This window comes from Schistocerca americana, chromosome 11 (assembly GCF_021461395.2).
Source record: "Schistocerca americana isolate TAMUIC-IGC-003095 chromosome 11, iqSchAmer2.1, whole genome shotgun sequence".
In the NCBI taxonomy this organism is placed as follows: domain Eukaryota; kingdom Metazoa; phylum Arthropoda; class Insecta; order Orthoptera; family Acrididae; genus Schistocerca; species Schistocerca americana.
In genome coordinates this window covers 196,571,257-196,587,169 of record NC_060129.1, presented here as the reverse complement: position 1 = coordinate 196,587,169, position 15,913 = coordinate 196,571,257, and the positions used below count along the sequence as shown (strand labels likewise).

The 15,913-nt window shown below is 43.6% G+C and overlaps 1 protein-coding gene across 3 annotated transcripts in view; it reads left to right on the top strand.

Annotated features, from left to right (window-relative positions):
- LOC124553956 overlaps positions 1 to 15,625 on the top strand; it is a 241,926-nt gene extending 226,301 nt beyond the window's left edge. For all 3 annotated transcript variants that reach the window (XM_047127970.1, XM_047127971.1, XM_047127969.1), the window contains 3 exons: positions 2,012 to 2,350; positions 5,791 to 5,960; positions 15,177 to 15,625. In XM_047127970.1, the coding sequence (XP_046983926.1) occupies positions 2,012 to 2,350; positions 5,791 to 5,960; positions 15,177 to 15,529 (862 nt within the window). In that variant the 3' untranslated portion in view covers positions 15,530 to 15,625. The remainder of the gene's footprint in view (positions 1 to 2,011; positions 2,351 to 5,790; positions 5,961 to 15,176) is intronic.
- Positions 15,626 to 15,913: the final 288 nt, after the last annotated feature.

Sequence of the window (15,913 nt, the reverse complement as noted above, 5' to 3'; positions counted from 1 at the left end):
GACGATGACTCCTTGTCCTCAGTCTCGATCATTCGAAGCGATCTGCAATCCTGTGTAAATAAAATGTCTTGGTTTTCTTGCGTTGTGTAGAAAATCGGGAAACCTCAGATCGAGCAGAAAGTTTGCTTTGATAGAGTTTAATCATCCGATGAGATAATGGAGCTCTTGGATCTAATAATTGCAGGTTCGTTTCCAATTCATTGGAAGTTTCCTTCTGATTACCAACGAAACGACACCTCCATGCAAATTTCCAATTAGAGAATACATATATATAATGAAATTCGTTACAGACTTTTGATGTAAATGCTCAGTATATATTCTCTTGATTAGCATACAATATATTTCCAATCTCTTTCTTCCAGTAATCTCGATAGCAAAATTACAATTATTCAATGCGGCTATTCGGCATGGAGAAAATCCTAGAAGTCCTCTCAACACACACCAGTGAGAATATTACAAAGAGTAATTATGCGCTCGTGGAATAGTAATAGTACTGTACTACTTTTCACATAGATTCTGCGAGTATATAGATGGTCAAGTAGGAAACATAAGTCACTCATAGAATTGTGCAGGGATAATTGGTAGAATATAAAGAGATAAGGTAACCATACAGTGAAGATGCTGAGTCGCAGAGACAGAGAGAGAGAGAGAGAGAGAGAGAGAGAGAGAGAGAGAGACTGTCGTCTATTCTGGGTGAAGGCCTTGCTGGCTGAAAGCTTTATTTGTGACAGCATTTTTGTTGCGCCTATCCGTGACTCAGCATCTCTGCTATATGGTGAGTAGCAGCTTTCTTTTCATAATATTGTTACAAGAATAATCATGTGTTTCACAACGTTTCCCTGTGAACACTAATTTCGGAGGAGGTGACTGAAGCACAGTGGATGTATTTATCTCGTACTACAGGAGAGCACTTGTCACTCAGCTGACAAACTGTTGACACTTCCTGTCTGCTATGAAGTAACATCACATTCTTCATCACTTCCTGAGCAGCTAAATTCAGAGTCAAACTCTGGATTACTCAGCCATCCTTCTTTTAAAGCAATGCCTAAGCAACAATGTAGGACAGTCTAAAAGTGCGTGTTTTGTTGTCGTGTATCCACACAGTACAGGTGATATCTAGTGGCAACCGTATCGACTAAAATGCGACAACCGGGCTACGAATGTAGCACCGGATGCTCTCTAGCAGTCGAATATGTAAATAGTATACTTGGAATTTTCCTTCAGATTAATAAAAAGCAAAGTGTTTCTGAAGAAGAGAAATTTGTTAACATCGAGTGTAGATTTAAGTGTCAGGAAGTCATTTCTGAAAGTATTTGTATGGAGTGTAGCCATGTATGGAAGTGAAACATGGACGATAAATAGTTTGGACAAGAAGAGAATAGAAGCTCTCGAAATGTGGTGCTACAGAAGAATGCTGAAGATTAGATGGGTAGATCACGTAACTAATGAGGAAGTATTGAATAGGATTGGGGAGAAGAGAAGTTTGTGGCGCAACTTGACCAGAAGAAGGGATCGGTTGGTAGGACATGTTCTGAGGCATCAAGGGATCACCAATTTAGTATTGGAGGGCAGCGTGGAGGGTAAAAATCGTAGGGGGAGACCGAGAGATGGATACACTAAGCAGATTCAGAAGGATGTAGGTTGCAGTAGGTACTGGGAGATGAAGAGGCTTGCACAGGATAGAGTAGCATGGAGAGCTGCATCAAACCAGTCTCAGGACTGAAGACCACAACAACAACAACATAATAAAAATTAGACAACTTGGGGTTTTAAGTTAAAGGGCTACATCATTTACATACCTGCCGACAGTGTGTTTGTGTACCGAGCTACATTTACGTTCGGTCATGTATTCTGGGTACTTAACTACTTTTATCAGGCAGCGTACTAATACGAGTGTTGGTTTTACAAATTCTGTGATTAAAATTGATACACTTCTGTTTATGTTCATTTATTAGTGTACATCTAAACTGTATAAGGTTGTCCGAACACTGCCTTTCTCTCGCTCAAACAGCACCGCTGCTCCGACTTCAGCCGGTGTGTCGGTCTCCGAGGTTAGCGGTAGTGCCCCCGACTCGCCCCACCGTAGCAGTGGCCACTGTGAGGATGACGGCCCAGTGTCGGACACGGTGACGTTGACGGGAGAACCGGTTACTCTGACCTCCACATCTGGTGGCATCGGCAGCAGTGGCACAGACACCGACAGCAGGGCAACTGCCTCGGATGTTGCTGCCAGTGGATTGGATGGAGAGCAGCTCTCCAGCTCTGCCGGCTCGACCGGTGCCGCCGACACGAAGCCGCCGCTCAGCTACGTGGAGCTCAGTGCCATGGCCATAGTGCATTCGCCACACAGGTTGGTAGCACTGCTGCAGGGAAATGTAAACTCCTTCACGAAAATGTAGGGCGACCAGACATCCGGATTAATCCGGACGTGTCCTCCTTTTTAGCCCTTTGTCCGGGGTCCGGGCGGATTTTTACAGTGTCCCATTCTATTGCTCTTTTCTTAAATACTTTAACTATTGGACAGCCTTCGTGATAAACACGCACGAAGGCGGTGTTAGTACGTGGTACCAGGATCGTCGATGTTATCGTCGATCGACCTATAAGCGAATGAAAATATTGATCATTTAAAATTTTCGTTTCGTATCTTCGCTTTGTATTGGCTTGGCTTCCTGTAGTGCACGTGTGATTTGTGAGTGTAATTTTTAACCGAGTGAGTTACGTAAAATATTTGGCTATGTTTAAACGAAAGTGTACATTTTCTGATGTCCTTTCCTGCAAATATCCGACTTTAAGAAAGGGATAAACAAATGTGAAGCGGAATGTAAGATATGTGGAGCTGGTTCGTATGTCTCAGTGGCCAATAAAGGTAAGAAATAATTTGACAGATTAACTGTCATGGTTTTTTATTTCATTGTTTCATACTCATTCAGTTTATTTGTATTTGGAAGGTTAAAGTGTAGTTTACATGTCGTCAGCTGCTGCTCGAATTGTAGATGTTGGTAGCGGTGCGTCGAATGAAGTGAGGTAAATGGTCTTAGGTTTTTCGCTTTGTAAACAATTCTGTGTTGTTGACATTACAAAACAATCGACACCACACTGTCACCACAATGAATGTTTTTAATTTTTTTTTATATTGCTCATTTAACCACCACCTGACCATCAGTAACAATTAACTACTAGTTTTACCGGTGATTCCCGGCAGTCACGTGACTTGTCCAAAGCTGACGAGTCGTATCCTCATCTGCAGTTGACCCGTTTTATGTGTCCTCTTTTTTTCTTCCTGTGTTCTCCTTTTTGAAGATGTTTGTCCTCCTTTTTAAACAATTGCATCTGGTCACCCTATGAAAATGTATCACTCCATCCATAAACTATAGTTTAGTGTTACCCGTGGCATCTTTCACATATGATAGGTATTACTTGGTATTGTTCCTTCATTGTCGATAAGTTTGCTTTCACATATTTCTGTGTTTGTTTCAGTTGTCAGCTGTCCTCATTATGACAGTGTAATTGCTCTAACATCAAATACTGTCAGTTAGTTTTTTTCTGGCTGGTTTGGTGTGTCAACACGACTTCCTCTTTCTGTGCCAACGTCTTCATCTTAGAGGAGCAACTATTTCCCAGCGTCCTCTTTTATCTGTGGATGTATTCTTACCTCTGGCTTTCCGTACAGTGTTCACCCTCTGCAAGCTCCCTCCAGTATGCTGCAAGTTATTCCCTGATACATTAGCACACATCCTATGATCCTGTCCCTTCTTCTCGTCGATGTTTTCCACATGTTTCTCTTCTTGCCAATTCTTCATAGAACATTTCATTTCTCATCTTATCAGTCTACCTAATTTTCGACCTCCTCCTATACCTCTGTCTACCCCGATAGCCGAGTGGTCAGCACGGCGGTAGGTCACACCGAGGGGCCCGGGTTTGATTCCCGGCTGGGTCGGAGATGTTCTCCGCTCAGGGACTGAGCGTTGTGTTGTCCACCGTTCGTGCGATGGACCTCTCTGACGAGGCTTCCCCCATGACGAGACCTGCCGTAAGGCAGAACACAAAGTTTAAGTTTTCTATACCTCCACATCTCGAATGCTTCCATTCACTTCAGTTCTGGTTCGCAACAGTCTATGAATCACTTCCGTGCCTGCTGTGCTCCAAACGTACATTTTCAGAAGTTTCTACCTCAAATTAAAGTTTATACTGGTAGACTTCTTTTGGCCAGAAATACCCTTCTTGCTTGTGCTAGCCTGCTTTTTATGCCTTCTTTCTTTTGCCTCTCATATGTTATTTTGTTTGCAAGGTAGATGAATTGATTCACTTCATCTGCTTTGTGGTCCCCAACTTTGTTGTTAAATTTATCACAGTTTTCACATTTGCTACTCTTCATTAGTTTCTTTCTCTCTTATGTCCTCATATCTGGGCTTACCCATTTAATTTTTTTCATTCGCCACCCCACCAAATGCAGTTTCCACCAGCGACCCATATCGTCGTATGTTCCCAACCACTCAACCTGTACATTTCTTTCTATTCTGTACTAGGCACCCTTTCTCATTGACTTTTTAGAGGATGTCACAAATAAACGACTTGTTGAGCTCATGCTGTGTAGAGTTGCTACAGTACGCTGGGCAAAAGGAGGTCTGGTGCAATATTGGGATGTATCATATGACTTTTGTCCCCTCAGTGGATTGGGCAATAAACCCCCATTGTCTAATCCAGTTTGAAAGGTTTCCTTGCAGCACATTCCTTTCATTACGTCCAGGAGTTCCTCACAGTAGTTGAAAACTAGTCCTCTGTAATTTGTTGTTTATTTCTATACTCTCTGACAGTTTTTTGATGTGTTACTAATTTTATAACTTTTTATTTCTAAATGATATTATCTGCGTTTTGTAATATATGTACTGACTTGTTCTGTGGCCTAGTACCTGTGGCTTTTGTGGTCACTCAGGCTTTTGTTGTTTTCTTGTCCCCTCCCCCCCCCCCCTCTCTCACCTCTCTCCTCCCTCTCTCCCCCCCTTTTTTTGCGTGAGTCTTCTGACTGGTTTTAGCTGGCCCATCCTGAATTCATCTCCTGTGCCAATTTGTTCATCTCAGAGTGCTATGTGTGTCCCACTGTCTTCTGATACAGTTTTCACCCTCTACAACTCCCTCTTGTACCCTGATGTCTTAACACAATGTCCTATCATCCTGTCCATTCGTCTTGTCTGTCCTTACCATATGTTCCTTTCTTTGCCAATTCTGTGGAAAACCCCAATTCCTTACCTTATCAGTCCATCTGATTTGTCAGCATCCTCTATTTGACCGCATCTAAACGTTTTGATTGTCGTCTATTCTAGTTTTCCTACAGTCTGTGACTCATTACTGTAAAATGCTGTGCTCCAAACGAACATCTCAGATGTTTCTTCCTCAGATTAAGCCCAATTTTTGATGCTAGCAGACTTCTCTTGCCCAAGAATGCCCTCTTTGTCTTTGCGAATAATTTTTTTTATGCCCTCCTCGCTTAGTTCGTCGTGTGTTATTTTGCTCCTGAGGGAGCAGAACGTCATAAATCTGTGGTCCCCAGTCTTATTAACAAATAAACTACGACAACCCAAAATGGACAGTAGAGCTTTTTGTCAGCTTGAAACCACCAAAAACTATAAAAGAACTATATATTTCTGAAATTGCACACAGTCAAAAGTGTTAAGACGACTTGTCGGACAGTCGTAGTAAGGGAGCCGAAAAGTGCCCATTGCTCCTACTTACAGATATCAGGGTCTCCTTTGCACGGTCCAGGCTGAGCTGTGTGCTTTTGTTTTCTGGCAGGAGGGCAACACTTTCTGAGATCTACGCCTACATCACGAGCCGCTTCCCCTATTTCGAGCACAACAAAAAGGGCTGGAGAAACACGATCCGTGGGACCTTGTCGCTCTACGAGTGCTTCGTCAAAGTGCCACGGGAGGGTGGCGTCGGCAGCGGCTATTACTGGACGCTCGGTGAGTTTATTGTCACCTTCTTTTGCCTTTTCCTACACTCATCTCTGACCAATAAATAAGTAAATAAATAAAATGTTCTTTAGCTTCCAGCCAGATTGAGTGGTTAAAATGCCACGGGCTTTTGTCCAGTGTCGAGTGTAACGACTGCCGACGGTGTGCCGGTGTGCCCTTGCATACTGTAGCTGCTGGCTGTGACTTTTCATGTATCTGTTGTAATATGTTATGCGGGCATATGCTGACTCAGTGTTTGATATGCTCATTTTGGCTTCACTGATTGGCTGTCATTTTACGGCTGTAGTCCCCGTGTTTCTGATCTAAGATTATGAGGAAATTTTTGCTCACATCAATGTCCCTTGTTCTGCTCAGCCCTCCTGAAATGGAAGCTCTTATACCATGAGAAACTTCACTGAATGCTACCAGGCTGGCACTCCAATATTTCTATGCCTGTAATTAAATTTTTGTCCTTCTGCGCACTTATTTTCAGCACAGAACAAAAGTTTTTCCTACAGATTATGAATGAGGTATAAGAGACAGTCAAATGAAAAACTGAGCACCCAGCAGAACAGGATTATGGCAGGGTCGGATTCAGAGGTAATCGCCACACACGTTAAGACATTTATCCCAGCGGGAGAAGAGATGATTCTTCCCCTTTCCACAGAATGTGTTCGGCTGCTGACAGATTCACGAGAGCACCCAATCCTGCACATCCGACAGATGCCCACGTTTGTCTTTCTTCAGGTCACCAAAGATATGAAAATCACACGGTGAAAGGTCCAGGCTGAATGGAGGATATTGCAGTGTGTATCAACCAAATCACTGAAGAGTAGCCTTTGTCCAGTTGTCGGTGTGGGAGCAGCCAGTATTGTGTAACAGGATGATTCAATCCGATGGCATTCTGACAGTCAGAGATCAAAGGCCAGAGCTGGTAGTAGCGACATCTGGCTTCTTTCCCACCAAAGAAATCCAAAACTGTTCACACGAGTTCCTGTAAGGTCACGATGACCACCTCCTTCGACTGCAGAGGTCCTCTGATTTTGCGAGTTACTCCAGGGTTATCACAAGCTCTGGAAATCGGGGTATTTCAAATGTGTCAAGGAAATCGAGGAAATACCACAAAGAATTTGAACCATTGCTGGAAAAATCTTGTGTTTGTCTCAGTAGATAAAGTGGTTTGTTTACTGAGGTCTCGTGCATTGTTGTTGGCTGGGCACAGCTGAGTATGTGAGCCGCTTTCCTACACACTCATTCTTACGGCTTCTCCCGTTTCTACCACTCCCCTGAACTCGCAGCCAGTGCTGCCACCACGTCTTGCCGCTAGCCTAGCTGCTGCCGACGAGAGGCAGGGAGGTGTGACGAGTGGTTTGTTCGGGTCTGACTCTCAGAGGCTGTTGACGCAGCAGGCAGAGACAGCAGTCATGTGTGCACGAGTTTTGTCTAAGTGACTGTGCGTGCGTGCGTGCGTGCGTGTGTGTGTGTGTGTGTGTGTGTGTGTGTTCTCATTTTCTGACAAAGGCACGGCCAAAAATTTAATTGTGAGAGTGTGATTGTCTTTCCTGTGTGCCCGTCTGCGGCCCGGTGATCGTCTTTACGGTATGTTCCTACCTATCCTCATTAGTACTGATTCTCAGAGTATTTGTTCCAGTTACCTGTTTTACGGATTGATCCAAACTTTACAGAAGCTCTCACAGGAGGCTGTGGCTAAGCCGTGTCTCCGCAATATCCTTTCGTTCAGGAGTGCTAGTTCTGCAGTGTTCGCAGGAGAGCTTCTGTAACATTTAGAAGGTAGGGGACGAGATACTGGCAGAAGTAAAGCTGTGAGGACGGGGCGTGAGTCGTGCTTGGGTAGCTCAGTTGGTAGAGCACTTTCCCACGATAGGCAAAGGTCCCGAGTCCGAGTCTCGGTCCGGCACACAGTTTTAATCTGCCAGGAAGTTTCCTATCGGTGCACAGTCCGCTGCAGAGTGACAATCTCATTATCAGTGATATGTTTTCACTGCAAGCCTGACTTACCATTTAACAGGTAGACCATATTCAGAATATAAGCAAAATTTATAGAAATGTGATAGTTATACATTTTAACATAATTTTGGAATTAAGTTTTTTTACGAAATAATGCAAAATTTTGAAATACTTGCCCCTAATTGATGAAAAAGCAACTGAAATTTTATAAGGTGATTAACCTTCTTAACAGTCAAAGTTAAGAAATAGATTTCCGAAATATTACAGAGAACAGCATTATGGAATTATGTGTGACCCTACCTAACATAATAGTTTTTATGATAACACTACTCATCCCATATACTTAAAATATTTTTCCTGGCATATTGAAAATATTATAGATGTAAAGTTTAGTACAAACTAATACAGGCTTTTAATTGCCAACAGTGTAATTTTCTTATAGTGCTGAAAGTAACATAATGATGTAGAAATTGAAGTAAATATTTTGGCAGATTTAGCTGTATTTCTGATTCAACAGTGTGTGTATAAGGTTAAGAGTGTCATGATTACGTTAAAGAAGGAAGAAAAGAAAGAAAGAGAAAAATACACTAACATTTGCTGAAGAAAATACAAATGCTCTAGTGTAACTGGCAATCAAAACGTTCAGACTCGAAGGCCGTACTGTTAAAATTGGTATGCCAATCAGGCAGAATCGCTGTGAGCACTGAGGAAATCATGGCACCAATTGACAAGATTGCACCAATGCACCAGTTTAAAGATAACTGTTTGGAACAACACCGTGTCCTTATGTGTCTAAGAAGTCCGTAACTGCCTACTGCACATCCTCACCCGACAGGAACGGTCTACTGTTCGAGCCTTTTTTTTTTTTTTTTTTTAAAGGACCGAAGGCGCAGTAATCACACGGGGAGAGAGAGAGACAATACGGTGAGTGCTCCGGTGTCTCTCACTTAAGTTGGTGTAACTTTAGTGTTAAGACATTTGTGATACGAGACCGTCTCGAGTCAAATTGTCACTGGCACGGAACTTGGTGCACTATTCCACAATGTTGGTTTTCTATAGACATTGCTGCCCAGTTTACACCCTTCGGCAGCTGAGAAAAGAGCACGTCGGTCCCGTTTGGACGCATTTAATAATAATGTCGCCACAGTTCCCGATTCTGCATTTACCACACACACGTGAGAGAGATACAAAAGCCACACTAATCCCTCGGCTGCGTCCGGTGCTTATGTACTTGCATCGGAGTTGTGCTATGTTGCGTACATGCTGCAGCAATTCCCTCAAACCGAAACTTTTCATTGCCCCTTACAGTTACAAAATTCTTTATTAAGGAAAGTTGTCTCCGCTCAACTTCGTGTCATTCATTGACCACATTCGTGCAAATAAGAGTTTATATTTGGAATAATCCCCAGATATTTGCACAAAGAAAAATAATTGTTTTTTTATAATCACCCGCCTTAGCCCATATGTGATGTTGTGATGTCTTTTACATTCTCCTTTGCTCACTTTTTTTGCATGCAACACACAAACACCAGTTCAAATTGTCTTCGTCAGGTGTCTTTCGTTAGTCACATCCTGTCGGTTATCTCGGATAGAAATTCTGGAAATAGTTCACTAACTATATTAGTTTAGAAGACTGGCAGATACAAGTGAACGGTAGTGAACACTGCTGAATTGGGAATGCAGGTTTTGTCGCTGAATTTTTGTAGATAAATCTTCTCCGGTTACCAGGTGGGTCGTGGTGTGAGGTTCTCACAACTGTTTGGAATGTTTCCAACTTGTCACGTTCAGGCAAACTGTCAGCTTCATGTTCAGTTCATTCCTGTGTAGCCAGCAGACCACAATAGGTGTACATCAGGGAGAGATGTTTCTGCAGGTGGTGTTGGGAGTCCCGCTGTAGGGTTGAGGGGTTCCGACAGTGCAGTCGTTGTGCTGGCCGTCTATCCTGTCAGCTGTCCTTGCCACTCACATGTCAGAGTGTTCCCGATGTATTTTTGCTAATGCCACATCCTTTGTTGCAATTGACAAGATTGTAATCTACTCGTATTTCCGCTTCCAGTGTAATGAGCAAATCCCAGAGCCCATTGATGCAGCAGATCACGGTTGTCTGTTCAAGTCTGCAGTGGTAGAGCGCAGCATCAGTGAAGGGCACATGTTTGTTTTTGAAGAGACAAGCATTCTGTGCCGCACTTGCGTGTTCTGGGATTAGGTCACAAAAGAGGCAGTGGAAGTAAGAGTACTTGACAATTATACTGTGTTCTTTTATGGAATCAGTATGGGTAATGATAAAACGGTGTCACTGATCTCAGAAGGTTACACGTAAGTTACGAGAATCGTTGCTGTTGATCTAGGAGTCGTGTTTAGGATCCACGTACTTTAAGTGTCTGTAAAGTTTCTTTTATTTTCTTACCAATTTCTTGCGCAGTAGTTTTACTTTTGCAAATACGGTATTGTTGTTGTGGTCTTCAGTCCTGAGACTGGTTTGATGCAACTCTCCATGCTACTCTATCATGTGCAAGCTTCTTCATCTCCCAGTACCTACTGCAGCCTACATCCTTCTGAATCTGCTCAGTGTATTCATCTCTTGGTCTCCCTCTACGATTTTTACCCTCCACGCTGCCCTCCAATGCTAAATTTGTGATCCCTACATCCCTCAGAACATGTCCTACCAACCGATCCCTTCTTTTAGTCAAGTTGTGCCACAAACTTCTCTTCTCCCCAATCCTATTCAATACCTCCTCATTAGTTACGTGATCTACCCATCGAACCTTCAACATTATTCTGTAACACCACATTTCGAAAGCTTCTATTCTCTTCTTGTCCAAACTGGTTATCATCTATGTTTCACTTCCATACGTGGCTACACTCCATACAAATACTTTCAGAAATGACTTCCTGACACTTCAACCTATACTCGATGTTAACAAATTTCTCTTCTTCAGAAACGATTTCCTTGCCATTGCCAGTCTACATTTTATATCCTCTCTACTTCGACCATCATCAGTTATTTTACTCCCTAAATAGCAAAACTCCTTTACTACTTTAAGTGTCTCATTTCCTAATCTAATCCCCTCAGCATCACCCGATTTAATTTGACTACATTCCATTAGCCTCGTTTTGCTTTTGTTGACGTTCACCTTATACCCTCCTTTCAAGACACTGTCCATTCCATTCAACTGCTCTTCCAAGTCCTTTGCTGTCTCTGACAGAATTACAATGTCATCGGCGAACCTCAAAGTTTTTATTTCTTCTCCGTGAATTTTAATACCTACTCCGAACTTTTCTTTTGTTTCCTTTATTGCTTGCTCAATATACAGATTGAATAACATTGGGGAGAGGCTACAACCCTGTCTCACTCCCTTCCCGACCACTGCTTCCCTTTCATGCCCCTCGACTCTTATAACTGCCATCTGGTTTCTGTACAAATTGTAAATAGCCTTTCGCTCCCTGTATTTTACCCCTGCCACCTTCAGAATTTGAAAGAGAGTATTCCAGTTAACGTTGTCAAAAGCTTTCTCTAAGTCTACAAATGCTAGAAACGTAGGTTTGCCTTTTCTTAATCTTTCTTCTAAGATAAGTCTTAAGGTTAGTATTGCCTCACGTGTTCCAACATTTCTACGGAATCCAAACTGATCTTCCCCGAGGTCCGCTTCTACCAGTTTTTCCATTCGTCTGTAAAGAATTCGCGTTAGTATTTTGCAGCTGTGACTTATTAAACTGATAGTTCGGTAATTTTCACATCTGTCAACACCTGCTTTCTTTGGGATTGGAATTATTATATTATTCTTGAAGTCTGAGGGTATTTCACCTGTCTTATACATCTTGCTCACCAGATGGTAGAGTTTTGTCAGGGCTGGCTCTCCCAAGGCCGTCAGTAGTTGTAATGGAATGTTGTCTACTCCTGGGGCCTTGTTTGGACTCAGGTCTTTCAGTGCTCTGCCAAACTCTTCACGCAGTATGGTATCTCCCATTTCGTCTTCTACATCCTCTTCCATTTCCATAATATTGTCCTCAAGTACATCGCCCTTGTATAAACCCTCTTTATACTCCTTCCACCTTTCTGCCTTCCCTTCTTTGCTTAGAACTGGGTTGCCATCTGAGCTCTTGATATTCATACAAGTGGTTCTCTTCTCTCCAAAGGTCTCTTTAATTTTCCTGTAGCCAGTATCTATGTTACCCCTAGTGAGACAAGCCTCTACATCCTTACATTTGTCCTCTAGCCATCCCTGCTTAGCCATTTTGCACTTCCTGTCGATATCATTTTTGAGACGTTTGTATTCCTTTTTGCCTGCCTCATTTATTGCATTTTTATATTTTCTCCTTTCATCAATTAAATTCAATATTTCTTCTGTTACCCAAGGATTTCTATTAGCCCTCGTCTTTTTACCTACTTGATCGTCTGCTGCCTTCACTACTTCATCCCTCAGAGCTGCCCATTCTTCTTCTAGGGTAAAATTGTTCAAACTTCATTTTGTGATCAATTTGTTGTACCTTTTCTTGGACTGTGTTGCCTAGATTTTTGAATAAGAACTTTCTTCTGATTTCTACTAAATAAGAAGTACCAAAATTACTTTCTAGTAATCTGCAAGTATGTTCTCATTAAAAATGTAGAATGGTACATTACAAATGACATATTTTTTCATAGATATGATAAATTAACTTTTGTTTATTATTCAAAAACTAGCTTTTGTATAGCAACTTCCATAATGTTCCTGAGGAGCAGCTCAAATCAAATATTATAAAATTCATAATACTTCATAAGGTACCTTGTCTTTAAAATGCAGTTAGCTACAGTGTACAGCAATTCTCACGATAATTATTCCACTAGACGGAACGTTTATACACAAAACACTTAAAACATTTTGTCAAGTTTAATAAAATCAAAGTTTAAAATATTACTATTTGTTCTGTTTTCTGGCATACTTATTGATTGACCTTTTAGTGTTCATCAAAAAGAATTGTATAATTTTAGATATTAGCCTTCAGCAGGCACTGTACATTTGAACAATACACTATACTATCTTGTCAACCTGGGCAGTAGTTTCCGACTGAGTTTTGCGTGGGATGTGGCATCGGCAAACGCAGGTTAGGAATGCTCGGATGCAAAAGCGGAGAGGCAGCAGTGGGAATAAAGAGACAGGACCGGGACTTTGTGACGGACACCCTCCACCATCTGTTTTGCCCTCCACTGGTACCACCTCCATCAGATGTGACATGTCTTCTGGAGCCAAACAACTAGCTCATTGAAACTTCCTGGCAGATTAAAACTGTGTGCCGGACCGAGACTCTAACTCGGGACCTTTGCCTTAAAGTTTGGAAGGTGGGAGACGAGGTACTGGCAGAAGTAAAGCTGTGAGGATGAGGCGTTATTCAAGCTTTGGTAACTCAGATGGTAGAGCACTTGCCCGCGAAAGGCAAAGGTCCCAAGTTCGAGTCTCGGTCCAGCACACAGTTTTAATTTTCCAGGAAGTTTCACATCAGCGCACACTACGCTGCAGAGTGAAAATCTCATTCTGGCAACTATCTCATCCTCATCAGAAGAGTCTGTGGTGCAGTGGCTGTAAAGGAACGAACTTGACACCCACGAACCAATCATTTCTTCTGAAGATGACGCGTAGGAAACACATCTGTATGTTGCGGCGACTGGGATAATGAAACTTCCTATGAGATTAAAACGGTGTACCAGACCGAGACTGAGACTCGAACTCGGGACAGTTCGCCTTTCACTGGCAAATGCTCTGTAGACTGAGCTACCCGTGCACGACTCACGACCTGTCCGCTCAGCTTTAATTCTGCCAGTACCTCATCTCCTACCTTCCAAAGTTCGCGCGAACCTTGCAAGACTAGCACTCCTGGAAGGAAGGATATTGCGGAGGCGTGGCTTAGCCACAGTCTGGGGGACAATTCCAGAATGAAATTTTCACTCTGCAGTGGAGTATGTACTGATATGAAAATTTGCCAAATTAAAATTGTGTGCTAAACCGGGACTCAAACTGGGCTGTGGCTAGGCTGTGACGCCACAAAATTCATTCTTTCAGGAGTGCTAGCTTGCTAATGTATGGAAGAAAACTGTGAAATTCCGAAGGAATGTAGTATGTGAAATACGGGTGGAACTAGGGCTGTCACGACGACCCGTGTGTTGTGCTCCGTGGCTCAGTCAGTGGAACACTTGCCCAGGAATGACAAATGTCCCAGTTTTAGTCTCGGTCTGGCACACTGATTTAATCTGCCGGGAAGTTTCGTATCGGCACACTCTTTGCTGAGCTATTTGCCCTCTATCGGGCTGTTCTTTACATCTGCCGCCACAGACATTCTGCTTGTGTCCTCTGCTCCAATTCCCCGAGTGCCATCCAGAGCCTCAGTGATCCGTATCCAGTTCACCCTTTCGTGCACCGGATCCGACGCTCTCTTCAGCAGCTGGCGGACGACGATTCTCGGGTTACCTTTATTTGGGTTCCTGGCCGTGTCCGTATCCCCGGGAATGAAGCTGCAGATGCCGCGGCCGAGGCTGCGGTCCTCCGGCCTCGGACAGCTTCTGGTTGTGTGCCTTAGTCTGATTTTAGCAGGGTCATTTGTCAGTGCATTTTATCGCTCTGGCATACCGATCGGTCTACACTTACCGAAAACTAGCTTCGGGCTCCGAAACCTCTCCCCACGGGTCGGACGACCTCTTCGCGCCCTTCTCGGCAGGAGGTCGTTTTGGCCCGGTTACGGATCGGACACTGCCGGTTCGGCCACCGCCATCTGCCGACGGCTGCGCCGGCACCACGGTACGCCACATTTTAACGTCCTGTCCGAATTTTAATACACTGCGCATTGATCTTGACCTGACGTGTACGCTGGATGAAATTTTAGCAGATGACCCGGGAGCAGCTGCTCGCGTTCTTCGTTTTATCCGCTTGACAAACCTGTCTGAGGACATTTGATTATGCTGTTTTCTTTTAATCCCTTGCCCCTATTAATGTGCCTTTTATAGTGTTGTCCTTTTTAGTTGCTGTTTTAACATTGTGCCTCACAGTGCATTCATAATGTAGTCTGGGCGCTAATGACCACTGAAGTTGTTCGGCCTATACCCACAACAAAAAAAAGAAGAAAAGGCAACTCTTTGCTGCAGAGTGAGAATTTACTTCTAGAATTCGGATGATATCTCGAGAAGATATCGGCAACCTACATTATTTTTCACGTTCAGTTGCAGTGTATGTGTCTCAGTGTGTACTTTGATGACGTGCACACCAAATAATTATTGTCCGTCGGTTGCAGACCCGCAGTACGAGGACATGTTCGAGAACGGCAAATTCCGCCGCCGTCAGCGCACGAATTGGCCGTTCGGCAGTTGCCCGTCAGCGGCGGTCGAGGTGGCAGCGGACCGTGGACACGCGCACCACATTCGACACCGAAACCGCACTCACCACCCCCGACAGCAGCAACAGCACTCCGGCCTGTCGGAACACTGCCAGCTGCCGAGCACGGCTACCGGGCCTCGGCACGGGTCCCCGGTGCTCCACGCTGCTGCCGCCACCGATACTGGAGACGGAGGAGGAGGTGGAGGCAGCGGGGGCGGCGACCTGTCATCCACCACCGACTTGCACTGCGCCAGGTACAAGAACAGCTGAGCACCTTGTCAAGTGACCACGTCGTCAAAAATATCAGATCTCCCCTCACATTGTTATTACTCTCCATTTCATTAAAGGTCTTTATACGCAATTACTTCAAAAAGTATGGAGACTGGATTAATAAAAAAAGAAAAAAGTTAAGGTGTCAGTTTTAATGCTTCAGGTTTCCTACGTAGTCTTCTCCCACCACCCCTCTCCCCCTCCTCTGCTCCCCACCCCCCACACTACTAGAGTACAATGCACAGAATGTTCGTACTGCTGTGTGAACCTGTCATAAAAGTCCTTCTTTGGAATATTGTTAAACTTGTACCTGACATTGGCTTGAATGTTGGCTTATGTCACCATAGTATTGAATTCCTTTTGAATTTCTCCACTTTGCCTGAA